At 40.6% G+C, this 27,553-nt stretch overlaps 1 protein-coding gene across 6 annotated transcripts in view; it reads left to right on the top strand.

Annotated features, from left to right (window-relative positions):
• Positions 1-27,553, top strand: part of PLEKHH1 (pleckstrin homology, MyTH4 and FERM domain containing H1) — a 54,538-nt gene that overhangs the window by 11,745 nt on the left and 15,240 nt on the right. For 5 of the 6 annotated variants that reach the window (XR_014590395.1, XM_083863783.1, XM_083863785.1 and 2 more), the window contains exons 3-20: positions 2,783-2,845; positions 5,927-6,076; positions 8,810-8,893; positions 10,427-10,508; positions 13,169-14,178; positions 16,457-16,535; positions 17,117-17,205; positions 17,712-17,862; positions 18,921-19,060; positions 19,703-19,813; positions 20,381-20,467; positions 21,453-21,614; positions 22,578-22,658; positions 23,554-23,733; positions 23,865-23,973; positions 24,837-24,949; positions 25,635-25,811; positions 26,590-26,687. Coding sequence is in view for 5 of the 6 variants with exons in the window: in XM_083863783.1 (XP_083719909.1) it covers positions 2,783-2,845; positions 5,927-6,076; positions 8,810-8,893; positions 10,427-10,508; positions 13,169-14,178; positions 16,457-16,535; positions 17,117-17,205; positions 17,712-17,862; positions 18,921-19,060; positions 19,703-19,813; positions 20,381-20,467; positions 21,453-21,614; positions 22,578-22,658; positions 23,554-23,733; positions 23,865-23,973; positions 24,837-24,949; positions 25,635-25,811; positions 26,590-26,687 (2,966 nt within the window). In the remaining variant the exon portion in view is untranslated. Of the gene's footprint in view, positions 1-2,782; positions 2,846-5,926; positions 6,077-8,809; positions 8,894-10,403; positions 10,509-13,168; positions 14,179-16,456; positions 16,536-17,116; positions 17,206-17,711; positions 17,863-18,920; positions 19,061-19,702; positions 19,814-20,380; positions 20,468-21,452; positions 21,615-22,577; positions 22,659-23,553; positions 23,734-23,864; positions 23,974-24,836; positions 24,950-25,634; positions 25,812-26,589; positions 26,688-27,553 lie in introns of those variants that run through there. The other variant, XM_083863787.1, reaches the window with a different exon arrangement.

Here is a 27,553-nt window from a genome sequence, read left to right as displayed (position 1 = left end):
GTTGGTGAGTGGCATAGCAGGCTGTTGCCTCGGCAGCAGGTTGACCTGGTTAGAAGTGAGCTCTGGAACAGAACAGCAGGAGAAAAATGAAGCTGAGAGGTGTAGGATCTTTTTTCGCTCAATTTTATGTAGCCTCTTCTGAGCCTTGAAGAGAGGGAAACCTGTGGGAATGGTTGATGGGAGGATCTTTGGCAATTTTTAGAAGGGCCATCTGGGTAACTTAACCTGCTTCTGTCCTATTTCAATAAACAATGAACATTTGGAAAAAGGCTCTTTTGTCTCATGCAAGCATGGCTATTCAACTAGTCCTGTTTCTCCCATACAGGCTGTCTGGGCTAGTGTGTGAAAGAAGAGTTCTGTGCATTTGGCATGGTTACTAAGTGTTTTTTGTGACCTGGGTCACATTGCTTAGTAGCATTTGTCAAATTATAAAGCATTTTGAATGAAAGGACCCATGTAAATACCAAGCATTATTATTAATTCATTGAGGGATTTGAAAGAGCCTTACAGGCATGTATGTATTAAATCTGAATGTGTTCCAGTGAGAGTGCTGACACTGGGGATGAGTGAAATAATGATTTCATGTATGTGAGGAACACAGCAGTTATTTAACAGTTCATAGTAGGACAACCCAACAATGTAGTACAGGAAATTAAGAAAAGTACAAGTTCATTTAAGGCTACAGAGGGAATTAGGGTGACAAAAGTAATTGATTTGGCTGGAACTTAGCCAGGTCACCCTGCTTGCACAAGTTTCATAACTTTTTAGTGATCAGGAATGGTCCCAACGTAGATTCTTTGTCTTGATCATAACTGCTAGCAATGCAAAGCAGCTGTTGGGACAACAAGGAGTTCTTCAGTCAGAACAGTGCTGTCTTCTTAAAATAACCTGAATCTTTCATGGAGGTTGACTACCTTGTGGACGCTTGAATTATTAGTTTAAGAGGATAGCTTGGTAAAAAGGCCCAGAATCTTGTTTGTGCTGTAGATGTAGAAGACCTTGTCAACTAATCAGAAAACTGGGAGAGACTATTGATTCTGAAGCTACTGTCTTAAACACTCTTTGTTTCCCAAGGCATATTATGTCTCCCCAATAGTTATGTTTAGAGAGCATCTCTCTTTTGCCAATATGTTTTGCTGCTACCTGTCTGTGGTGATGACTGTCCAGAGACTAATAGATAAATACGTTGGTACATCACTGTTCTGAAGGAACACATACTCGTGTAATGCTGCTATTCATATTAGATTGCCTTGAGCTCAGTCTTCGAGAAGACTCTTTGGTCAGAGCAGCCTTGTTTGGCTGCAGTCCTCTGTGGCATCTCTGTTCCTCTGCCAAAGGAGCATCCTTCATTTGGATATAAAGTTACAGAGACTGTTGTATTTGATTGTTCCACTGGAAAAGCAAACATGAGAGGTATCATGCTAAACATAGCAGGTTTTGATCTTCATGGCTTTAATTTATGTCATTGCTTTTTAAATTATGTGACTACTGAGGTGTCTGTGTGTCTGCACACATGAGGTGTGTACATGCCTTTCAATGTTTGCTGCTAGGGGTCAGTCTGCTCTTGTATCAGTGAGCATGTATGGAAGGAAGACTTGTCTTGTTGCCGTATGAAGGAAGGCAAATGGAAACGGGAATGCTGTCACATCCATTCTGGATGATCAACCCAAGAGGAATAAGTCCCATTTTCAGATATATTCGTTTGGTCCTGTTAGTGACGAACCTGAATACTTGGCTCCAGTGCTTTATCAAAAACGCATTGGAGAGAAAAAGAGCTCAGTTCCCTTTGTAGTTTTTCTTCTTTAAGCATAATTCTTTCAGTCTTCTGAAGATTCTTCTATGTCATTCTTTCCATGGTAAAACATAAGTATGTGCTGCAAACTCCATGAAGCATTCTTCAAATTTTGCAACTTGCTGGATAAAACTTAGTGTCGCTGGCTTTGTATTACTGGGCTTAAATCTGAGACCCGTTGAAGCAGGCCAGATGAAGATGACCTTGGCAAACATCAAATGAGATACTAGCTTGCTATTTAAGGAAAAAATTAAAAGAAAAACAAACAATTTTAAAAACTCCCTCACCCACCAAAAAAGGGCTCTAGTGGTAAATTATTAGAAAAACCCCAGGTACATTTGAATTTTATGAGAATAAAGTGACTTATAAACATTTAGGATAAAATTCAATTCAGCGTCCTTTGACTTCGATAGCAGCAGTGTTCAGATGTTGAATCACAACTGTCAGTTTGCAAAGCTCTTTAAAATTAAAAGAAGCATAGGAAAATTAAGATCATTGTTAGTCTTATCAGTTTTGAGCATATGATGCTTTTGAAGCCAAAACAAAGTATTCAGTGGTTATAATGTGGCATTATAGAGAACCTTCTGTGAGCTTTCCAAGATGGATTCATATTTATTTACCATTGTGAATGAATCCTAGCTGAAATAAGATCAGAGAAGAATGGTGCACTGTAGACAAGCTCCTTGCAGGGACAGCCCATGGTGTGTAAATTATAGAGATGAGGTCAAGACTTTGGCTGTTCCTTTGACCCATGTAATGAATGATGAAGCTCACTAATGAGAAAATGGTTCCGGTGTATTCAAAGTAGGGCAGAAGACTGGAAAAGGTCAAAGGCTTTTTTTTGTTTCTGGTCAAAGTTGTCCAGTTAACTCAAAATATGCCAAAGATCTTTAGGCTTGCACAAGTCCTGAGTAAAACGTGAATTTCCAGGTGATGTTAATTTATTTTCTTTCTTTCTTTCCCCGTCTTCTTTCTTTTCTGTCTCTGAAGATGCAGGAATTGGAACAGAGAGTGGTAGAAGCAGAGCAAAGAGCTGAGGATGCAGAGAAACAGGTAAGACGTTCTTTGATGATGGCTCTGGTACAAGTCCAGCACTTAACTCACTCTAAATTCCTTCCAGTTTAGCATACAGACAGAAATCTGCAGTGCCATGCCCTGCTAGGGGAACATTGATTTACAGTGGTGAATGGATTTTCTGGTCTGCCTTGGAGTTTGTGAGCCTTAGCTCTGAACAGGTGCCTGGATATGTTGAGCCCTAAGTGAAAACAAGCACCTTACAGCTTCCTGTCTGGGCCTTTTACCCCCTCATCCATAATAGGCAGGCTTGGTTGTGGAAAAGGAAGGGGGTGTTGGACCTCAGGATTAAATCACAAAGATAAGGCTGCTTGGCAGGTCCTCAGGAAACAAATACTTAAGAGTACTGGTGAGGACTTGTCTACAAGTAGAGAAGGTTCTGTGAAAGGAGTAGGTTTTGCAGACACACCCTTATCACTTGTTTTGGACTCTTTAATAATTACTGCTCTGGCTCAGGAGCCCATGGAGAAAAACAGTAAGAGCTGGATTCATTGTCTGTTACTGTAATCATCTAAAAATTGGGCATATTGTCTAAACTAGTTCTTCTATGCTTCTTGAATAATGGAGACGAGGAGAGAGGCAGACTTCAGCTTGTGAACAGGCTATAGAGAATAATAGACCTTTGGGAAGCAGACATTCTGCACTCTAAAGAGAATTATAGAAACAAAAGAGACAAGACAGGCCAGGGGGTCTGAGCACTTGGATCACTGCAGGTCATTGCTGAAGGGAAGGCTTGAAGTAAATCAGCTCCCTCCAGCTGGACAAGAGCTGTAGGACTGAGCACTAAGTCAGGGGTTGAAGGGCAGAAATAAAAGCCACACAGCCAAGAATGACTGTCAAAGATGATTTCAGAAGTGAAGGACTAAACAGGCAGTGTTATAAGCACTGGGAGACATATCAACTGGGAATCAAGAACTCGGAGTACCTGGAAAGGTATTCTGTCTGCAGAACATATTTTTCCACACTAGTTTGATATTGACATCAAGATTTTTTACTAACCAGCTTAATTCTAGGAAAGATGCTGTGTCTTGACACCATGCTGTTGGCTTCTATGCTAGATCAACAACTACCAGTGAAGAGCAAGGGTTGTTCTTGAGAGTGGTATCTGTAAGTCCACACCCAACCAAGACAGGCAAAGGTAACACAATACAGGCAAAAGTGACAGCTGTGACAGCACCAGCAGGAAATACACTTATTGCCACTGGCCAGTGAAGGTTTCATACTAGCAGGCATCTCAGGACGGGGGCAAAGTGCCCAGGATATGATAAGATGCAATGACAGCAAGGGACAGGATGGAGAACAAGTCAAATCCAGGTCCAAGAATGGGCAAGAAAGGGACAATTTGGCTTGGAAGGTGTAGCGGAAACGAGGGTTGCCGTCACTCACCTCCCACCAGCAGTTCTGTAGCCATATGTTGGCAGGTCCTAAAGAATAGCTACCCATAATGTTTGTCTTTCCAGCAGCCTTATCCACATCCAGAGATAAGGGTTCCTAGAGAAATGCTACTTTGCTGCCTGAGACAGCCTGAAGAAGTGACAGCATAAGAGTAGGACCATTCCCTTCCACTAATGAGTACATTCACCATGAATGAGAGGCAGCCAACAAATGAGAGGGCTCCACATCAAGTGCAAAATCCCTTGTTATCTTTCTCTCCAGGAGTCTAGGGGGTTGGATTTGTTAATTCAATGGACTCCCTGTAGCTGCCAACCTCAATTAAGGAAATCACATGTTTGCAGTCCCGTCACTGAGCCTCTAGTACAGAGTCAGCATTTGGGCATCAGACAGGAAGGAGGGGCCATTTCTTTTTACTATAATCACCCTAAACTCTAATGAAAGCACATCCGACTCAGCAGGCTTAGTTTTCTGGCTCGGATGTTGGGTGCTTACCTTTCTGATTCAGTATGAGGAAGAGGCAGTTTGCTTCTCTGCCTAATACAGGCAGACAGGAGGACAAAACACAGCTTCTGCAAGTATGAAGTGTAGGCTGCTCAACAGAGTGTGACTAACCCTGTTGCACAGACTCTGTGAAGTGCTCAGATTGCTGCCTGCATTCTGTCTTTCTGGTTTGAAGTTCATGCTAAATTTATGGTATTTAGAGTTGTTTCCTTTGCAGATTTAGCTTCTCTGAGATGTGTTGGAATCAGAGATTTTCCCATCATCAAATGCTGCAATTAGTACATTTGAGTTAAATTGAAGGGATTCCATTCGTCTTTAGAAATGAAGTCTTATAATCCATTGTAATAGAATGAGGTAATGGTAAAATGGAGCGGCATCATTGAGAGACAAAGGTTTTGAAGTATGCAAAGAGATTTAAAAAAATTGCTAAAAACCTGAAATGCTTCAGTAGCCACTGGATTTTAGTGGATTGAAACTTTGTCTGTAGCAAAGGAGCACTGCAGTGATCTATCTCTTGCTGAGATGAAGAAATCTTGGCAGTGGCAGGAGCTCAAAGACAGGCAAATCTTTTGAAGTATATAACATTGCAACTCCTCAGCAGATCTGGAGACTTGGCAGAAAGACAGGAGTTGCCAAAACACTGTCTTAAACTACGGATAGGAGGATGAAGGACCTCCGTAGTTCATTTTCCTATAGAAATTTTAATCTGAAGCAAATGGCCAGGGGTTTGCGTTATATACCTTGGTAGTGAATGAGGTAAAAAACTGGCTGTGATATTGCAAAGAAGGGTGGGATGTACTGTGCTTGTATGTGTATGGAGACTACAGTGCCTGTATGGCCTCTTTGATTAATAATTTGATTGTAATATCTCACAACCCATGATGTGTTTATCTGTTCATGGTTCAGTTTGCATCTGTTACTACTTCAGCATTACAAATGACTGGACAATGTTCCTTTCACAAATGTGAGTGTAAACTAACTGTGACCTGAAGGGTGTTGTGGTTTTTAATGTTTTATTTTTCATTTCCTGACTTAAAAAATAAGAAACCCTCAAATATTCTCATTTATTTTCATTGTCTTACCAATATACAACCAGCTCCTTGATTTGCATTGGTTTGTTTTGTTTTTTGAGTTTATTCAATTTCCTTTTGATTACTATTACAGGTCAGAGTTATGGAAGAGAAGATGAAACTAGCCAACATGAAGACTGGTGAATCTGACAGCACCCTGCACAGGAAATACCAGGAGCTGATGTGCACAATACAAGGAAAGGAGGATCTGATTGACAAATTGGAAGCACAGCTAGCAAAACAGGTGTATATTTTATACAGGGAGGCCTGTAGGTTTCATGAGTTAGATGGATTCTGTAATGTATATTTCAAAGATACAGATTATGTCTCATTACAGGTTAGTCTCTCAGTTGCCTCCAGATCAGCTGTAAGGTTATACCCAGCCCAGTACAAGATCCTCTTTTTCAGACAAAACATCCACTCAGCTTCAACGGCCAGTGTCTTTTCATTATTGGAGATCAGTCCATGTGCCTAAAGGGCTTCCTTATGTTAGTGCTGAGACTCTACATTGTAATGCTACAGTCTGGTCGCAGTGCTCCTCTGGCTTTTTGGCATAATGATTACCTTGCAAAACCATTGTGTAACCCATCTCTGACTCTGTTCATGCTGCTTCTTGGGAAGGATATTTTCCCAGTCTTCAGCAGTCCTTTAGCATAGCTCATCTCTTGTCAGATCTCATTACAAAAGAGCAGCTGTTTATCAGTATGGATAGTTCTTAGTCTCTTCCTTTTTCAGTTGTTGGAAGGAAGGTGCTACATCTACAGCAGGGTTTGTATTTCAGTTCTAGTAAAGGTTGTGCTCTGTTGTTTTTATATGAGGAATGAGGGATTCTTATGTGTTGCTAAGTAAATAACTTAAATAGAAGTGGAGCTTTACCAAAAAAAAAACCAAAACAAAACAAAAAAAAAACCCAAACAAAACCAAAAACCATTAGAGTTACATTGAACTAATTGCCACCTAGTTCAAGGACTGTTAGTAGAAATCTTGTTCCAGCAACAAGAGGCAAAATGAGTTTCTAGAAATGAAAGCCAAAGCTTGGCAATTTCAGACAAGAAATACTGGTTATCAGAGTCACTGGTTTGGCTTTAGAATGGGATGAGATGGTGGCAGGGCTAGGAGGTTGCTAAGGGTCCCTGTAAGGCATGCTGTTTGTTTTCACTGGGGTGGGAAGAGCCATGGAGTTCAGAGCATCATTGAGAGAACACTGAGATCATGTCTGGACCACACAATAGTGTGGGTTCTGCTTAGAGGCAGAACCTCTATTCACCAATAGTGAATATTCACCAATAGTGAATTGGTTCTGCTTAGAGGCAGGGCTTACTAAGCGTGGTGACAATGCAGTCATCGTGTCACTATTCTGCTTTAGAACCCTAAATAAAATCTTGGCATTGCACTTCACGTAGTGCAATAATTGGAATCTTTTACCTCTTGGACCTTGTTCCAAGACAAGTCCAGGTCACTGGGGATTCAAAGTCAGTTCCCATGTGATGGATATTTGCAGATGGTAAATCTACCATATGTGCCAGATCGTTTCAGATCTATAAACACATCTAGTATTCTAACTCCTGCAGAGTTTGAGAGCTGATGATTGGGAGCACACATACTCATATAAAAGGAAAAAAAAATCTAAATAAATATTCTTCTTGAAGTCTGATTTGATTGCTTTTATTTCATTATGCTCAACTATGAATATTAAACCGCCTATTGTGTTGCTAGGGCCTATTTTAAAGTCAACAAACATACTTGAATAAGAGCCTTTAAATGTGCCGTTGTAGTGATAAATAGCATGTGGATTAAAAGTGATGTTAAAATGTGGGGAATTTTGTGTGGTCTGTTTATCAGTGTGAAAAATTTTAAGTGGAGGGAAGGACTGACATTTTTTATAATTATAATTACTGGTATTTTTTTACTTCAGAAAAAACAGTGTAACAGGGAAACCACCAACTGCTACCAGAAGGCATTATCTTTGCCCCTTAATTGGAGAAACCAGGACTGATGGGCCATGCAGCATATTTTCCTCCTCTTTCTCTCCCTCCACTGCTCCCAGAACTGATTTCTTCTTGCAGTTGTTTAAATAATTATGTAGATGATAGGCTTCTGATGAAGCCACACAGAAGCTAAAGCAGAAAGCTTCAGGTGATCACAGTGTTAATTCAGCATCTTTCAAAGGAAATTTCCAGAAAAGTTAAAAAAACAGCTGAGAAAACACAGCTGCAAAAATGCTGTACAATATTACCAAAGGAGATACTTGGGGTAACAATGGTCATTGTGCAAATCAACAGTATTACCATAACACCTTTGTGTGCTCTAGAACCTGTTCTAATGGATATGTAAACATACAACCACTTACAACATCTGAAATCCTCTCAGCAGATCTTAGTGTTTTTCAAGGTCAGGCTGTGGAGCTTTTTTTTTTTTAAATTTGCTTTTTCAATGAGAATATTGTATGTGTTAAATATGTTGTTGGTATTTGCATCTTGTGCACCTTGAAAGATTCTGCTCTAGACTCGTGTTTACAGCAATTGAATCCCTTTTGCTTGGAATGATTGATGTTTTATGAATCACTAATAGGCACCGCTTCATTCTTATTACCTTTGGCCAATAATGTGTGTGTAGGCTGGGGGAACACTACAGATGCTCAACAGCAAACAGCAACATTGCAAAACCATCTGAAACAGAAAACATTGCAGACCCTACTCAAACTGTGGCAGGTGGCCCATTGTTACCTGGCCTGGATTTTGCTATTCCACAACAAACTTTTGAAACAAGCCTCTGAATTTAACTCTAGGGACCATGTAAGACAACTTAGAGTTCGATTTTTTCCCAGAGGCCAGCTGAATAATTGTATCCAAGTAGCAGTCTTAAATCTTATGTCTGGAGTGTGAGCTTCTGTGTTTCAGTCATTCCTGATGCAGTAACTCACTGAGAACAGTTAGTTGTACTCTCCTAATGCGTTGGTTTTGGTTTTTTGGCACAGAAACAGCTGAGGACTGAGGAAGCCAAAATTGTTCAAGAGAAAGCTGCCAAGATCAAAGAGTGGGTGACATTTAAGCTCAGGGAGGTAAGTCTCTGGATTTCTGCCAGGTTTCAAGGTATGTGAGTAAATACAGTGGCTGCACAGCCAGGGGGTTCCTGTGTAGGACAACAGTCTGGGGGCAATCAGTCTGCCACAGGGGCATTCTGCTTGTTTGGCCCTGCACATACTTAGTTCTGGGGCTGGGGTCATCACTCTTACCAAGGGCTATTTACCTTATTGGGAAAACTGTAAATGACTGTGAAATCACCAATGCCCAAAAGCATCTTCTGAAGATTGACTAGTCACAAGTGACTTTCACCTAGCTTTCTTTCATCTCTCCTTCTTTTCTCTGGATGCAGTTTCTGTTCCTTTCTGACAGAGCACCTGTTACACAAACATGTCCTTTTGCTCTTCTGTAATTTGCCATCTCTCATTAATGTTGTTTTCCTACTGCTCAGTATTTTTTGTATCTTGCCTCCCTGTTCTATCCATCCTGTGGATTTATGCCTCTATCTTGGCCTACCCTCTAGAGAAACAAAGAGGGTCAGCATGCGGTTTTAAAGATGGAGTAGTAGTTTTCAGCTGTGAGTGGGCTGTCTGGTATTTTATTCCAAGTTAAAAATATATAATTCCAAGTTTATGACGGAAAGAGAATTTTTTGGAGTTGGGAGAAGCAGTCTTTGTGGGCACTGAATATGTTATGATGGACTTTGTAATGTCATTAGGTTGCCTAGATAATCCACTGAGCTGCTGTGCTGCTTCTCTTCCCTGTATGAGATCAGTTAAGGTGTATTTAGGTTACTGACTGGTGCAGCACAAAGGAGGAAGCAGAGGGTTTGATTTGGTGTGACCTGCTGTGAATGCAGGACCATATACTCACACTGTGTCTTTACTAGCAGTGAGGTTTGTGCCAGATCCTGATTCCAGGTGCACAGCATGCACAAGTGGATCACTGCCATTTGGAGAACCTGGCATCTGTGGTGCCAGTGGGTTACTCGAGACAGCACCACAGGTGATTCCCTCAAGAGGGAAGTCTGTCTGGGTGTAGCACTACTGTGTTTAAAAATGGATGCTGAGACTCTTAAAGTAAAGGCATAAGGCAAATCTGCAGAGAATCTCTCATGCCCTAACTGGAAATGTAAATGCAGGCTTAATGTTGGTTTGCTTTTTGCTTTTTTTCTTTGGTCCTCTGGATCCATGGGGTCATCTTTTACTACGTACAGGGTGAGATGGAAAAAATGCTCCTTCTGGGTAATGTTTTTTTGATTCTCTCTTTCATGAGCGTTATTTCTGCAACAGGAGTAAATTATAAGTCATAGCAGGGCTTATAATAGCAGGGAAGTAGATTTAAAGGCTTATTTCAGAAATGCCAGTAGTTCATATAGAGGCTGATTGAGAAAGCACAGCAAAATATTTTAAGTGGGTTGTCTAGTGATGCTGTGATCTTGAGGTGACCATCTTTTTTTTCCTTGTTAAGAAACTTGAAAGTAATAAAGATGAAGGCATGTTCTGTCTAGTGGATCACATGTGCTCACAATTTTGCATTATTTTGCAGTTTTTATTATTCTTGTTTCATAGCTTGAGCTAGAAAATTACCACCTGAAAAACTGTAATCAGAGACTGATGGAGCAGATTGAAGCTCTTCAGGATACATTGCAAGGTAAATGTGTTCAGCTGGCACTGTAGCCTAATAACCACCACAAGAGTGGAAGATGACATTCCTGGGTTGTATTCTTAACTTTGTCAGAAGTTAAAACTTGTGACAGCAGACAGTAAAGTTGCTCTGTTCCTTAGCCAGATCCATTTTAAGATGAGAATAATATGCTTGCCTGCCTTAACTCTTAATTGTTTTCCCACCAACAATGAAGTATAGACTTTTTTTTTTTTAAGAATCTGCATTTGCCATTAAAATAAGCCATTGAGCTCGTGAGTTAGAGGCGTTCATTGAAATACGTAGTAGAACTCTCCATTCACTTCAGTGCTGCAGGGGAGAAGTCCCTGATGTATTTCAGTGTACCTCCACATGTGAATCATTCTCATCCCCACAGAACTTCTGCTGGCATGTGAGCTGAGTAACTGAATGAGCCAAGGCAGCAGCTCTTTGGTCTCCCATTAGGAGCTGAGTTCCTCTTGTGCTGTGGGTTGGAGAAAACTGCTTATGGTGTTTTGGGTTTTTGCAGTTCTTTGGTGGCCAGATGGAAAACTTTGGTCTCCAGGCTTGAATTCAGTACCTTTTGTTGTAGCATAATTTAAAAAAGAAATTCTCTCTTAACCTTTTTTTTTTTTATTTTTTAACTAGCTTGGTTTGGTCATAGTAAGATGAGCTTGTTTCCAGAACTTCACTAGGCACGTGGGCAGGGGACGTTTCTTTCCTGCAGAAGTCTTTCTGGCATTCCTATTACTCCACAGCAAGGGAATAGGGCAAAATTCCTTCTAAATCCCACCACATTTCTGGTGAAATGCTTTATGACTAGGTTTTTCTCATCCCCTCTGGCTCTGACTGTTCACAAAAAGAGAATGCCTGGTAAGCTGCGTTAATAATCTGGTATTAAGTGTTCTCTGGATCTCAGCTCTCTGGGCAGTAAACAGCACTACCCTCTCCTCTTATCCCTCAGCAGTCCCACTATGCCAGGCTGAAGTCAGAGGCCTCTGCAGGGAGACAAATCTCTTCTTGCTTGCTATACTAATAGAAACAGCTTCTTCTTAGTCTCCTGTCACTTCTAGGAAGCTGCAAAAATACCAGTAATATTTAAAATGAATGGCTTCTTTTCAGTCTACACTAATGATTTACCTTTGGGTCAGGAGAAAATACGTGCCAGGATTTGTGTGTGCCATTGTTATGCATTAGCTTTGCTAACATTCAGTTCCATGTGAATCAAGTGCCAAGGTCATGCTCTCATTATTATCTTTTTCTCAGCTGTTTCCAAGAGCAAGTTTCATCCTCTCCACTATCAATAGTAATTTATTCTGCTGTTTGCTCTTCCCTCTGTAACTTTGTGTCTTCGGTTTGTTTCTATTTCCTTGTAAATCCCATGGGTGGTTAATCAATACCCATAGAGTTTGATGTTCAGGCAGCATTTTCAGCAATAGCTGTGCAGAGTCATGCTCACCCATATTTTGCAATTTCCAAAGCATCCAATGATTTGGTTCTTTTTCAGTCAGACTGAAATAAATGTAAATGCCAAGGTCAATCAAACATCCTGTGCCATTCCAAATTTTCCCTCCACTTTCTCGTATTCTAAAGCTGCTATTTGGTGGAAATTAGAGGTAATCTAACCTGAGGTAATCTTTAATAATTATGGAAAAGAAGAAAGTATAATAATTATAAAGTGTAGGTACTAAGTAGACAAAGGACAATGGAGTCAATCTGGGATCTATCTTTTATGTCATCCTCTAACATTGCAACTGAAAGAGCAGGGAAAGAACTAAAAAAAGGAAGATTTTACAGCAAAACCATGTAAACTATTATAAAACTTTGTGACATAAAGCACTGTGTTGGTCATATAACACAAATGGATAACAAAGAGCTCTAGGGAAATTCTTGAACATTGAGTAAACTCCCTGATGGCTGTAATATTTAAAAAGGTCTCTGTACCTTTGCTGGAAGCCCCATCTAGCCCCTGGGAATGGATGGAATCACACCAGATTATTTGATGAGTTAAATCACTATAGGTCAGCTAAAGTCAAAATCCATGCTAAGCAGTGTTCTGCCCACTTCAATATATTTGACAAAGTGTTGTGTGGATAGGTGCACTTCCTTCTCATGTTTTAAGAGAAGAGGCATAATTATATAGATAAGAATAAAAACTCCTATATTGCATTAGACTGCAGGCTTGCCTAGGCCAGTGTCCCATCTCCTGGTTGGCTGTTCACATTCCAGAAAGGACTATACAAAATAATGCAAGGTAAAGCTGTCCTTCTCTCCATATACACTTCCAGCTTCTGCTCTCAGTAGGAAGTTCCTAGGCCAGAACTCCTGTACTACTGATACATTACTTTTTCTGGCCTATCTGCAGCATTCTGTTTGCTTTTTTGTCTGGGAAAAAACCTTTGTTCTGTAAATTTCAAATGTGCTGCCTAATTTCATTAGGAACCCCTTAATAATTTCACTTTTGTCAGAAACAGTGATTAATCATTTTCTATTCATCTCTTCTGTACTTTAGTCATAACAAAAGGAGCCCAGCCAGCTCCTTTTCATTCTGTGTAGTCCTAAACAGGCCAGGGTGCTGTTGAAATGTACAGCTGAATGTACACTAGGAAGGAACACTGAAGACATTGAAGTGTTTGAATGCCTTAACCCTCTCTTCTCCTTCCTTGTAGATATGACCAGCATTCCTGCCTTTGAGTCTCTTTGGAGCTGTGATTCCCTGAAGCCCCGAGCGTCCCAATCCTCTTTTGCTGAGAAGATAGACCAGAAATCTGTGCTCCTTGCACCTGGTTTCAGAGAGGTGTGTCAGACAGGACCTTCCAAACATGTCCTCTCTTCAACAGACATAGTCCTTGCCAATGACACCTTTACTGAGAATGGAGAGGATAAATCTCTGCTTTCCCAGAGCATGCTGAAGCTCACATCTGACCCATCAGGCTGGAATCTCTCCACAAAAAAAAGTGTATTTCCAACCATAAGTTCTGAACACGGTTTAGGGTGCTCTGGTCCCATTTCACTGGACCCTCCAGCTGAGACCACAAGAATTCTTGAAGCTTTGACTTTCCAATCATCTTTGGAAGGGAACTGTAATGCTATGAGCACCTTGCCACAAGTGGGTTTGGATGGCACGTGCTTCTCTGATGATCTGAGTGCCAGATTCCACTCCCGCCGGCTGGACTCCTCTTCCTCAGGAGAAATAATGAGCATGCTTGAGGGCCGTCTCCAAATTGCTGAGCCACCTCTGGTTGTGTCAACATCAGCTGTTACAGCACATTCCTTCTATCCAGGGAGGGAGTGCAGCCTTGGGAGTAGTATGACCTTTCCAAAAATACGAACACCCAATACACCAAGAGACAGTATCCATCTAGCCAAGAGACATCACAGCCAGCCACAGTCAGGGGCTAACTCTTTCCATCGTATAATGCACTTAGAGACTAGCACTTTCCAGCCCATAACCGACCCTCCAGTTGGCTGTGGGCATGTGGAGGAGACAGACATTGATGATGATGGAGTAATGGAGAAGATGGAGACAGAATGTGGCCTGCTGAGGGGAGAAGCTGAAACATGTGAGGGAATGCACCACTTACCTGCAGAGCAGAGAGAAGCTCTGAGTTCTGAGGCTGGCACACTTGACCCAGGATGTAAACCTCCCACACCACCGCTGCACCGATTCCCATCATGGGTAAGAAATGCAAGGACAACAGTATGAGAGGTGCTGCTTATTTTTGTGCACAGTAGTTAGGCTACAGCTCTTGGTCTCAATGAATTTTTACCTGTAAGCAATCACAGGTTACATTCCTGAACCACCAAGTTGGACAGTTTGACTTCATGGAGTAGGTGGTTCTGTTGACAATTTTTTTTTCAATTGTTTATATGGGGAAAAGAATCCATTGAAAAAAACAGTCCTAGGAATAAAAATGAAAGTCAAAATGTACTGCATTGTGGTTTATCATTATATGGGTCATTAAAAGTTAATCCTTAGATCTGTTGTCATGTGTTTAAGATAGATAAATGAATCATAAATGCAGTGGACCAGACCAGAGAGTTCCAGAGTCAGAAAAAGCTGTGGATACTAGAATAGATACACGGATTAGATCTCAGTGTTCCTATCTCATGGTATGCTCCTGCTGTTAGGAAAATTTCTTGAAAACCTTTGGTAAAGTGAATGTATGTATCCTGTTGTTTTTTCCTGCAGTTACTTGTGAGGTCAGATAGCTGAATTGTTTTTTAGTCCTAGAATTGTTTAGGATGGAAAAAACAGCCTTCTCCTCATCCACTGAGCAGGTCACTTGTCATAGAAAGAGATCAGGTTGGTAAAGCAGGGCCTGCCTTTCACAAGCCCATGCTGTGTGGGCCTGGTCCCCTGGTTGTCCTGTGTGCTGTGTGATGGCACTCAGGATGGTCTGCTCCACGACCTTCCCCAGCACCAAGGTCAGGATGGCAGGCCTGTAGCTCCCCAGATCCTCCCTGGCCTTTGCAGATGGTGCCACATTTGCCAGGTTCCCATCACTTGGGACCTCCCCAGGTGACCAGGGCTGCAGGTAAGTGATGGGCAGTGGCTCAGTGAGCTCTTCTGAAGCTGCCTCAGTACCCTGGGGTGGATCCCACCTGGCCCCGCAGACCTGTGTGTGTCCAGGTGGCAAAGCAGGTCACTGGGCATTTCCCCTTGGGTTATGGGGGCTTCATTCTGCCCATCCACGTCTTCCAGATCAGGGGTCTGAGTATCTGGAGAGCAACTGGTTTTATCATCAAAGACTGAGGCAGAGAAGGCATTGAGTACCTCTCCCTTTTCCTCATCCTTTGACACTGTTTCCCACTCATATCCAATAAAGGATGGAGATTCCCTTTTTGTTTCATGTATTCTCTATTTGTTTCTTCTTAATATTCTCTCTATTTGTTTCTTTTTTTCTCATGTATTTATAGAAGTCTTTTATTGTCTTTTACTGCAGTAGGCAGGTGAAGATCTAGTTGGACTTTGGTCCTCCTAATTTTTTCCCTGCATGACTTAATGGTGTGTTTGTAGCCCCCCTGAGTCACCTGTCTCATCTTCCAAAGGTCACAAACTTTGAGTTCAGCCAAAGCTCTCTGTTTAGACAGGCTGGTCTTCCTCACTGTCTCATCTTTCAACACATGGGGATGACCTGCTCCTGCACCTTAAAGATTTCCTTCTTGAAGAATGTTCAGTCTTGCTGCATTTTTTGTCCATCAGTACTAACTCCCAAGGGACTCTATCAACTGTGTTCCTAAACATGCCAAACTTGACAAATCTGGTGGAAATAAATGTAGTATCAAAAGAGAGTAATCTGTTTTCATTTGCTTTTTTAAAGGCATGGGCACACAAGTGATTTATTGAATCTTCAAAGTCAAGCACTCATTGTTAATTCTTACGTCTTACAAATTTTTTGGTGTACTTGACTTTGCAATCTTAGGAACTTTCATGTATATGATTATGTGTATTATTTCATAGTGATTTTTGGTTGTATGCTTTAAGGAGCACTGAGAGGTTTCCTAGCTTTGGGGTTTATCCACTTCACACTGGTTGATGTCTTAGTCATAACTCTGCATCTAGATACAGAGTTGGGTTCCCCCTCTGGAATTTTTATCAATTCGTGAAGCACTTGGAGATCCTTTGAACTGAAAGCTTTGTATGTTGTTGTAACTGAGACACAGGTTTACTGAGATCATTCCAGGCATTTCTTTCATTCCCTTATTACGGAATGGGCATCCTTTGTAGCCGATGACTCAGTGAATTGTTCTATACCTGGGAATTTGCACATAGTAACACGTTTCCATTAATGGTCATTCACACAACATATGGTGGAATTCGGCTATCTTTCTTAGAGAGCCTCTCCTTCCTGCCCAGAGGTGTGACTGTGTTGTGATTCTGTGATATGGGCATTTCTGTATGTAAGAATAACGTTTTTGCCTGATCATTGTTGTTCCTGGTGTTATTTTTCCAGGAGAGCCGAATCTATGCTGTGGCCAAGTCTGGCATGAGGCTGTCTGAAGTGGCCATGGTGAATGACTCTTCCAGCTGCTGTAAGTTCTAGACTAGATCCATCCTTAGAGGGAGTTCATGGTGACAGTGTGGGACCTGAGCTTCTAGCTGTTCGCATTTTTTTTATTTCCTTGCCTGTTCTCAAAGTAAATTTGACCTCATAGGTAGGCTTCATAAAGGAGGGGAGGAGGGGATATCTTATTTTGGGGATGGTTGGTGTTGGGCTGTTTGTGCTTCTAATTTCAGGGACATCCTCAGGGATTCCATTTTCTCCTCCATCAGTTTTGCAGCCAGTCTTCTGCCTCTGCATGTCTGTGGCCTATTTTTAGTCTTCTGATTCACCATCACCTTTGCCTGTTAGGGCTTTTTTCTGTTTGTACAGGGAACACCAGATTGCATTTTACCATGGGGAGCACCGAGTGGGTAAGGTGTCTTACAGGCTAAATGGAGGGAACATTGCAGCTGTCTCTGGAAATTGTATGGAATTAACAACACATCTCCTGGCCTTTCTGAGGCCAGACTGTCCAGAATGGCAGTTCTCTGTATGTTTCTCCATTAAAACCTCCTCCTTTTCACCAGTTTGTATTATTTGCTCTCTTGCTTTTTTTCTGAATTTCCTCAGTTTCCAATTTCTCGTGTTCAACTTCTGGGCCATTTACCTATCTCATCTATAGAAATGTCTCGGTGCCAGTCTACACTACACTGAAGGGGGTAAGCAGTTACCTTACTTTTCCTCTTGTGGAAAGCATGGTCCAGGGCTGCTAGCAATTTGAGACAAAACAGGATGGAACTCTGCAGTGAAGGAAAGAAAATTAGAGTATGTCAGGAAGTACTGGACATCAAAAGAATAAGGAAGAGTATCAAATGTTAAGCATATTTAAGAACATAGAACATTGCAACAAGTTTTGGTTCAGGAAATTGCAGTGGTGCACTATGAAACCTAGAGGTGACAGTGGGTGTAGCATAAGGAATGAAATGGAACACAAGACTCGTGGAAGAATAGGAGGGTGTAACCAGAGGAGACCCAAACAGATAAGATTAGAGAGTCCATTTGGAAGTTTTCAGACTAGAGGGGGAGGAACTGAGAAACCCTGGGGCAGAAGTGGGCAAGGCAATGTGGAAATGAAGGGCATGGGTTGGTCTGTCTCCTGACTGGGGAGGGATTGTCCTGGGGAAACTCTTCTCTCACATGCTAACCATACAGGTCTGTTTTCCAGAAAGCCACACAGATCAGCAATGTGCCTTTCTTAGATGAGTCTTCAGGCTCTGATGATGACTGTGGCTCCCATGCCAGTTTCAGGACTTCTACTGCTGGATCTGAGAACAGGAAAGCCAGCATGCCAGGCAGCCCTCGTGCTGTGAAGAGAGGTAAAGTGGGATTTTATAGTGGAATATTGCTACTGAGCAGGATGAACTCTGTCACCAGGGCCAAGATCTCCTGAACAGCATCATCAGTGACAGGCAAATGCTCAGCCAGAGTGATGCTCACAAGGGGTTCTCCCAGAATGTGTGCGAGCGTCAGCAGTAGCAACAGTGAAAACCTGTTCTTGTAGATGGTTTTTACTGCTGATAGTTTTCCATTCAGGCAATTGCTAAACTAAGATTGTGGGAAGGATTGCCCTCCCAAATTCATCACATATCCAGTCATCCATACTTTTGTTGTGACTTCTCCTTGGAAGCAAATACTGACAGAATACAGAGAATGCTTTTTTGTCTTTGTCATTGACTGGTAATTTCTTGATCAGTAAGTACATCTCGTCTATCTTTGAGAGACATCAGGTACTTTGAGTCCTGATTAGGACTATTTTTCTTGCCTCCTTTTAGGGCTAAACTGGTTATTGAATGGAATTTTTGTTACCACGGAGACAACATGAAATACAACTCTATTTTAGAGACAACCAAATTTTGTTGGTTGTCTCTGAAATAGAGTCATATTTCATGTAGTCTTAACTTCTGTTGCGATGCATTGGCAGATGTGCCTGTGCATTGCCACATACCTGTGTTAAAAGATTCACAGAAAGCAAAGCCCATTGCTAGTGAAGAAGCCTTTTCTTTAGCTGAAGTCAGAGGAATTGAGACTTTATAATGGATGTTCCCAGATGAAAACAAGCTGTCTCTCCTTCAAATGACGACTCTGTTGATTTTGGTTTTGTATATATATTTTAATCTGATTTTATTGAGCAATAAATTTATTTCACTGTCAGTATCCAAAACTCACTTTTCACTACTTGTCTTCCTAGGGAAATAAAAAAAGGCCTCATAAGTCACATTAGTGGGGTTTGAGTTTCCAAAGTCTGATCTGATTTGTCCTTCTTGAACCAAAAAGAAGCCTTAATGGTGAATGCAGAAACTTTTTTGGAGCGTACAATATTCAGTGCATGCTTTTTTCTAGCCATGACTCTTATTCCTTCCTTTATTTTGAACAGGTGTGTCTGTGTCCTCACTGAGCTCTGAGAGTGACTATGCCATCCCTCCTGATGCCTACTCCTTGGATGGTGACTATTCAGAGCCAGAACACAAGCTACAGCGAACATCTTCCTATTCCACTGATGGTGGAATCTGCACTGTAAGTCTTGCACTGTAACTGCTATGCTACACTTGCAAAGGGGTGCAAACAGAGGCTTGGCCTTAAAAAGAGAAAACTACAGTATATTGAATAATCCTCCTGCTCTAACAGACTGAGCTACTGATTGGTATCAAAAGACACCATCTGGTGCTTCAGAAGAAGGTGCAGAAATTGCACCTTCTTCTGTATAAGCATCAAGGACTCTATTCTTTCCTGATGACCTATATTGGTTTCCTGTAGTTGTATTCTACCTTAATGATGGCCTTACACTTTTGAGACAAAATAATTTTGGAAATTCAGAGGAAGGAATGAGAAAAGAAAAAAAATCAAAACAGGCAACATTAAAGTCTGTACTCTCCAATGTAAGAGCTCAAACAGACAAGGAACAGGAGTCTAATCATGGTGTAGAGACAGCCTTCATTTTTATTTGGAAAACCAGTGCCTCAGTATGAAGAGAAATAAGTTTACAGTGCACCAAGCAATCAGTGATTGTTCATCTTTGATGATCTTTGATGGCTGCTACTAAATAAAGCAGAAAATTATGGGAGATGCAGCAAATGTCTGGGCTCGATTTCACCACACTTTAATTTGTATTTTGAGAGGTGCAAGATGACCTGCTCTCCTCTTGGCTCTCTCCTCCAGGAACCCATGGAGAAATCAGGCTACTTGCTGAAAATGGGCAGCCAGGTAAAGACATGGAAAAGACGATGGTTTGTTCTCAGAAACAGACAAATCATGTACTACAAGTCCCCGGTAAGTCACTGGGATACATTTCCTCCCCTCTAGAGACACAGAGAAAATTAATATACTGAAAAAACACTTTTGGTTAGACATGTCACTGTTTTGAAAAGCATTACAAACATTAGAGAGATGCACTATATACATCAAACAAAGAACAAAGTTATTATTAATAAACTTATCACTTAACAAGTGTCTGGCTGAACCTTGAAAACTTCCAAAGGTGGAAATTCAGCCACTGTCTTGGTACCTATTGTGTGTTGTACTCTCTTCCCACTTGGGAAGGGTTTGGTTTGTTGGTGTTTGTTTGGGCTTGCTTTTGTTTTATTAATCATAATGTCCAATCTGAACTCCATAAGACAGCACTTATTATCACTGCCCTTGTTATATTGTCTGCCACTATTGAGGAGACTTTTGCAACAGGATCCCACAGTCTTGTATTTCACCTGACAATCTTAGGCTGTCCTTTCTAGCTCATGAATGCAGACTCCAACCTGCACGTGCATATTATGCTATATTTAAGTAATCTAAGACCTGTCTGAGGTTTCCTACTGAAAAAATTGTTTGCTTTTTTTTCCTCAGAGTGATGTTATCCGCAAACCACAAGGGCAGCTGGAGCTGAATTCTTCATGCCAAATTGTCAGGGGTGAAGGGTCCCAAACATTCCAGGTAGGGATTGCTTTTTTATCCTGCACATAACCATATACTCAGTAGCTGGATGAGGGAGCACTTAAATCAGACTGAATGGTACTGTGTGTCTCAAGTGATATGAGCTAACTTTATCTGGTCTCTGTTTCCTGGCACAAAACAGGCAGTTAGTCTAAATAATAATGAGGAAAGAGGTGACTTGTAACCCAAATATACCCTTTTGAAACTGAAAGAAATTCGTGTTTATCTTAGTCTTGTTTTACACCATAAAGTGTGTTTTACACACTTTTTTGCAGAAGTTAGAGTTTGAAATCTGTGGGGGAAAATGATTCTTACAACAATTAAAACCATCTAGTACCTGGAATCTTTCTGAGAGACTTCTCTCACAAGATCTCCAGCCTGACTTTATATGCCCGGAGGATTTAAAGAAACATCTGAGTAGTTCGATTCCTTTTAGAATTTCAGTTCTAAAATACTAGAAATTAGTCCATCACTGGGTTCACTTTTAAGTCATTATTGACTTAATTAGAAAGGCAGCACTAAAGTTTCTTTCATACTTTGAAAAGTACATGGCTTAGCTTGTGAGATACCTTCTGCCCTTACAGAACTGAAGTTGCTAAGGCCCAGTGCTGTTAGATTTATAGCATCTTTCCTCTCAGTCACAGGGCAGTGAAGGCAAAATACAATACAAAGTGAAGGCAGCAAAACCCCACATTTATGTAGTCACCTTTGAAATTAAAAACTAGCAGCAGCACTGAGAAACAAGAAAGGATGAGAGAGGACACAAAGACACAGTATCCAACAAAACAGCAAGAAAGCTTATGAGAATTTGATTCATCTTTGTTTTTTTCACTTGGGCTTTGAGGATTAGCCCCTTTTTTCTTACCCTCAAAAAATCTCTCCTGAATGACCAAAAAAAAATCTATATGGGATAAAGAAACTCAGCAACTGAAGAAACGGTTTTTAGGTGTGCAGCTTTATAATTTGTCCCTCCTTTTCCTTCCAGCTTGTGACAGAAAAGAGAACCTACTTCCTGACAGCAGACTCTCCCAACATCCTGGAGGAGTGGATTCATGTCCTGCAGAGTATCCTGAGAGTACAAGTGAGTGGTCCTGTTGGTGTTCCTCACAGTGATGCTAAACCTACTGTGAAAGGCTGGCTCACCAAGGTAAAATAATATTTCATACTTTATGTTTAGCTCAGAATTGACAGTGTAGCATCTTCTTGGTTTGCGCAGCAAATGCAAGCAATAAATTAGTATTTTAATACTCTCTGTAAGAGTAGGGAAAGAAAGAAAAGTGGCTGTAGATTTCTGTATTTCAGAGTGAAACATTTATATAAGTGATAAGGGATGGGACAAACAAGGCTACTGAAAGGTACTGACTGTCAAGTAGTAAGTAATAACAAATACCTAGTTTACATATGCTTTTTTTCAGCAGAATTCACAGCATGTCATAGTAAAAAAAAAACCAACAGTGTTGAATGTCATTAATTGATCTTTAACTTGATGGTATAGGAGAGTTTAAAAAAATGGCTTGTATGGTTCCAGGTTAGCCTTTAGTTCTGTCATAACAGACTGTAGGTACATTAGTACAAAGTACAGTGGCTGAAAAATCTTATTCTTTATGTCATTACCATAGATTACTTTGGCATTGCAAGTTATTGTGAATATTTTAATACAATTCTTGTCAGGTTCTAACGTGGCTAAAGACAACCTGCATCTGAAGGTTATTCATCTGCAATAGGAAACAGCTGTCTAGACTATAGGTTGACTGGTCTTTTCTTGCTGAGATGAGCTGATTTGTCTTTATAATCTTTGAAAGGTTGTCCTTAATATTTTATTTCAGTATCCAGAAATTATAAATTGTTATGAATGAGTAAAACACTTCACAAAATCTTAGACCCACTCTCATAAGCACCCATGTCCCATGCACTTGGGTGGGATATACTTGCCTATTTCTGAAGGGGTGCCCTGTATGTTTTGAGAGGAACTTATATGAGCATAAAACAAATAATATAAGCAAATAATATAAGTTTTAAGGGAGAGTTGAATTGAAAAATGAAGTCCTAGAAAGTCATTCTGGCAATGCTGCTGATACTAAAAACATGGATCTGTTTGTCCTCCTTACAGGTCAAGCATGGTCACTCTAAGCTGGTCTGGTGTGCACTGATTGGAAAAACTTTCTACTACTATCGAAATCCTGAAGATAAAGTAATTTCTTTTTCTCATTTTATTCCTGGAACGTCCTTTCCCATTTCTTATGAATTTTTCTTTACTGTTACTGCTTCTGTGTCTCAGGTCTCTTTCTTGGTTGTGCTTCTCTTCTAACAGCACCTGTTCCACAAGGAGAATATTTTCCCTGATTTTATTTTTTAAGCTTAAATGACAGCAGACTTAAAATGCAAGTGATTGCTCCTTCTCAGATCACTCTATATCTTGTTCCTCACTTTCTCCATTTGGTCTTGTGTAGCCTTCTGAGCAGACTTTTATACAGCAGCTGATAGATCCTGCATTATCATCATGAAAACAGATAGCATCAACATTCTGGGAAGAGGGAGAAAATCAGTGTAATGTGCTTCCATTTCGGGACACCCTGCCCAATAGTCCATTATTTTGTGTTGGTGATGTCAAACCCCAAGTTTTAGAACATAAAAAGTACCGTGACTCATATCTGGGATTGACCTCCAGGATCAGCACAGCAGGTATCCTCTCTTTTGCCTGAATCTAACTACTTATGAAATTTTAAAAGTATCTCTTTGCCAGTAGCAAGCAGAAAGTCTGACCAGGGTCAGAAAACAGTGGCTGATCCTCATGTATAATGGAAAGAAAGCAGTATATTTTGGGAAAAAATACCTTTTTATTTCCATGGTCTCCTTCTGACCTGTAGATGCTCTTCCAAGAAAAATAAAAGCAGTGACACACTTTTTAAGTACTTAACGAAGAGATTCTCTAGAAGTGCAAGATTGCATTAGCTAAGCACTGAATTATTTATTCCTTCCATTTTACAGAACTTGTCAGCATTTTTACTTGGCTTTTGTTTCCCGTTGTTCCCTGTCCATACTGGGAGATGAGTTACATTTATCTAACGTGCTTCTGCTCCTCATAGTGTCCTTTAGGGCATCTGCCTCTCCGTGAGTCCAAGGTGGAAGAAGTAGACCGTTCCTGTGACTCTGATGAAGATTATGAAACCACTGGTGGAGGACTTCTCTCATCCCACTGTACATTGGTGATTCACCCACAGGACCAAAGTCCCACCTATTTACTTATCCGCACCAAACAGGAGAAGGTATAAAAAGCTGTCCTTTTTTGGAAAGCATGAGTCTTTTGGTAACAATGAGCAAGTGGGTCATACAGGCTTAACCTGTTAGTAAAAAACAGGTCTGAATTGACCCATCCTGTTCTCATCCCTATGCCTAGAACACCTGGCTGTACCATCTGACCGTTGCAGCTGGCAGCAGTATTGCCACAGTGGGCACGTCGTACGAACAACTCATTGGAAAACTATTGGATGCAGAGGGAGACCCTAGTAAGTAAGCACCATAAACTCTTCCATGGTAGAAAAGCATAAGGAAGAATAATTTCAATTCCCAGTTTAATCCACTCAAAGGTGAGGGAAGGGGATTCTCAGTACTACATCATATGGTATAGTGTCCTTCTCCCCTTGTTCTCGGACAAGTCCATCATACTTTCACATCATTTATCAAAGCCTCTGAAATGTCTGTTACAGTAATTCAAATTAAAATAAAGAACTGGTGCTTAATTTTTTTCCTGTCTTTGTTAGTCTTGATTTTCCTTTCCAGGAAATCTTGACCAAACAAACATGTGCTCTTTTCTCTAAACACACTCAAACACACTTGCCGTTCCATCTGTTTCTGTGTCTGCACATACAAACCTTACACATCCATCCATGTTCATCTTTGATACCTGCTCATGCATTTATGTTTATGCACCATGTTCTCAAATATGTATTAACATTTGCATTCATGCTTTTTTCTTGCACTCTCACATATTCTGGACCCAAATGTAAACCTTGCTTCCTGTTGAATAGTGACTTGCACTAACAAAGACCCCCATTGAAGGCAGCTGCCCTGGCAGAGTTTGTGTCTCTGGTTTGAACACACACCTGAGCAGCTTCTCACCAGAATTCAGCTGATGAGAAGGACTGAGGATGCCAATATTTCTTTCTACTGATGACTAATGCTGCTGGTGACACCTTATCCCTGGTGGGCTTTGCTGAAATCAGTGAAGTGTCATCAAAGATAACGTGGCCTAGTGCAGTAACGCTTCCTTAGGTGCTTTGCCATCTCAACAAGGCTTCTTGTCAACATGGACACTGTTCTCTCTCTCCTGTTTCTGACACTGCATGTTTTTGCCCATCTGCTACCTCAGATTCTCCTCTATGGAAGCATCCTATGTTGTGCTACAGTAAAGATGGGTTGCACACATCCCTCACTACTCTGCCATCAGAGGCTCTACAGACTGAAGCCCTGAAACTTTTTAAGGTATTTAAAGGGATATTGCATGGTTTTCAGTTATTTTGCTCTGTTGTTGAGGCAGTAACGTTGTTTAGTCATGTTGTACAACATTTACTGTCACTATGGGTGTCTCTAGACAGGCCTGCTAGTTCATTTAATTACAAGAGAACGGTTGGATTTTAAGTGTCATTCATTCTTTGGAGGTTTAACTTTTCTTGTGCAGAATCTGGGTTTAGGAGTAATGCTTCCCACAGACTTCATGCTTCAAAATTAGCCTTGTCTTCCTCTTTCCTCTCCAATAGTTGGATTGAAGGAAACAGAAACAACTCACTGACAAACTCAGTTGTGTCAGTGAGACCAGTGGTGAAGCTGCTGGAGATTACATTTTTGCACTTTCCAAGTGTAAGATCAGGAATGAGACTGGACAGTGTGAACAAGGTAAAACACAGGCATGGAAGGCAGGAAGCACATTTTCCTCTCAATTCTCTTGCTGACTTGTAAGTTCCTTAGACTGGGGGAGGTTGAGTAAATTTTCTAGTTGCCATAACTAAGAAAGGAGGAATAGGAATTAAGTACTGACTCTCTTCCCTCCTCTCAAGGTTATTTATTAACTGTCTGTAAGTTAATAAATACATCTGGTGAACCTGGCCTGGAAAGTATCAGAGAAAAGTGTCTGTATTTATGACATTGACTAACTTCTACCCTTTCACAGTCCTGTCAGCTGTTCATCAATGTTCCTGTGGAGGCATCCTCTATTGATTACCATGTGTCACTTGCCCAGACGGCACTGCAGGTGTGCTTGACACATACCGAGCTGCAGAATGAAATTTACTGTCAGCTTGTTAAACAAACCAGCTGCCGACAACCCCAGAACCACTCAGTCATTCAGGTCAGTTCCTCTTTATTTAGTGCCACTCTGCAAAAACTTTCCATTTAATCCCATGTTTTTAATTAGTAGCTATGGGACTGGTTCTCCTAAAATAGTGTTGTGATAAAGGTGTGCTGGGGGAAAGAGAATCTAAGCACTGGTCTGCAGAGAAGAACACTAAAAATATAACTACTTGAAAAATAAATTTTAGTTTAAATGCAACTGATTACCACTTGCAAATGGTCTATTCAGACATGGTATTAATTTTGTTTTGCATTTTAGATAATCAACAGCATACAAGTCATGAATATTACTATTAAACATGAAATCTGAATCTTGCACTGTAATTGTTGGGTAAATAAAATAAATGAGTTACAGCATGAATGTACATATGCAATTACAATATTCTCAGCTCAAATGAGACATTAAAATCAGGTTGAATAATAATGGATCTAATTTGAAATAAAATTTCCCAATGCTTTTTTGGTTATGATTTACAGTCACACAGAATTAATTTAAGTCTTAATTGTTGACTCAGTTGTGGTTACACTAAAATTTTCAGAATTCAAAATTTTCAGAAGTAGCCAATCATATAGAACTCTTCTCAGAATCTAGACTGAGATATTGAAAAGCAATCTGTCTGACCATTACTGCCCTCTGAAACATCTTAAACTACACATCCAAAAAGGGCAATTTCAAAAAGCACTAGTCACCATTCATCATTTTGGCTGTAGTATTCTGTGAAAGACAACACGTAAGAAGTACAGAACAAGAGTGATGCCCAGTTTTGTGTTGACAGTGCTGGCAGCTCCTGGCTTTATGTGCTCCTCTATTCCTGCCTCAACATCACTTCCTCTGGTACATCAAACAGCACTTGCAGCGACATGCAGACCCCAGGTAAGGACTGCAATAGCATTTCACCGCGCTCAGCTGACTTGCTCAGCCTCTTGCACCCACTACAGATAAAGAGGGAAGCAATTCTGGAATACATGCCTACAAATATATATTGAGAGGGAGGACGGAAAGTTTCTAGTAGTATAAAGCGTGCCCCTTCAACCTTTCACATTAATTTGTCATTTAGATGAAGCTAATTCACAAAACTGAGTGACCTGTACTAGCAAAAGAACTTTTTATAGATATAACTGGAGCTACATTGGGAAGTTTTTTGCTTATACAGTTCTTTTCTTTTATTGACAGAAAGACAGGCCAAAGTAATTACTTGGAATGAATTATGCAAATTTTAGCTGATTATGTTTTACCGTCGGGTTAGCAGACAAAGTGATAGAACAAAAGTGAGGCATAAAACATCTCAGGGAACCGTAAAAAGTTAGGAAAAACTAACAAACCTGAAACATATGCTAGTACTGTTTTCTCTTACCTCTTTGGTGTGTAACTACGGTAACAGCAAGAAATTGTTCTCCATTGTCCATGCTGTGCTCTGTGTTTGTTTCCATGGTGACCTGGTCTTCAGTGTATCTTGCTGTGTCCTTAGTGGGGAGGTCACAGCTAGAGATGTCTAGTTGTCTGCTGCAAAAGTACCCTGTTGTTAAGACAAAAGTAAAGAGTAAAAATACAAAATCCTTTCAAACAAATATTCACATTCAATTAATAAGTCTAAATCTGCCATGGAACTCAAGCTAAAAGTCTCCTGGCACTGCAAAGGAAACGTGTACTCCTATCAAGTACTTTATTTTCTTAACTGTTGCCTCAGATTTGCTATTTCTTCTCAAAAGCAAAAATACAGGTATTGGGCACTACTCAGT

This window comes from Zosterops lateralis, assembly GCF_965231275.1.
Source record: "Zosterops lateralis genome assembly, chromosome: 6".
NCBI classification, from domain to species: domain Eukaryota; kingdom Metazoa; phylum Chordata; class Aves; order Passeriformes; family Zosteropidae; genus Zosterops; species Zosterops lateralis.
This window is presented reverse-complemented; position numbering and strand designations above follow the sequence as displayed.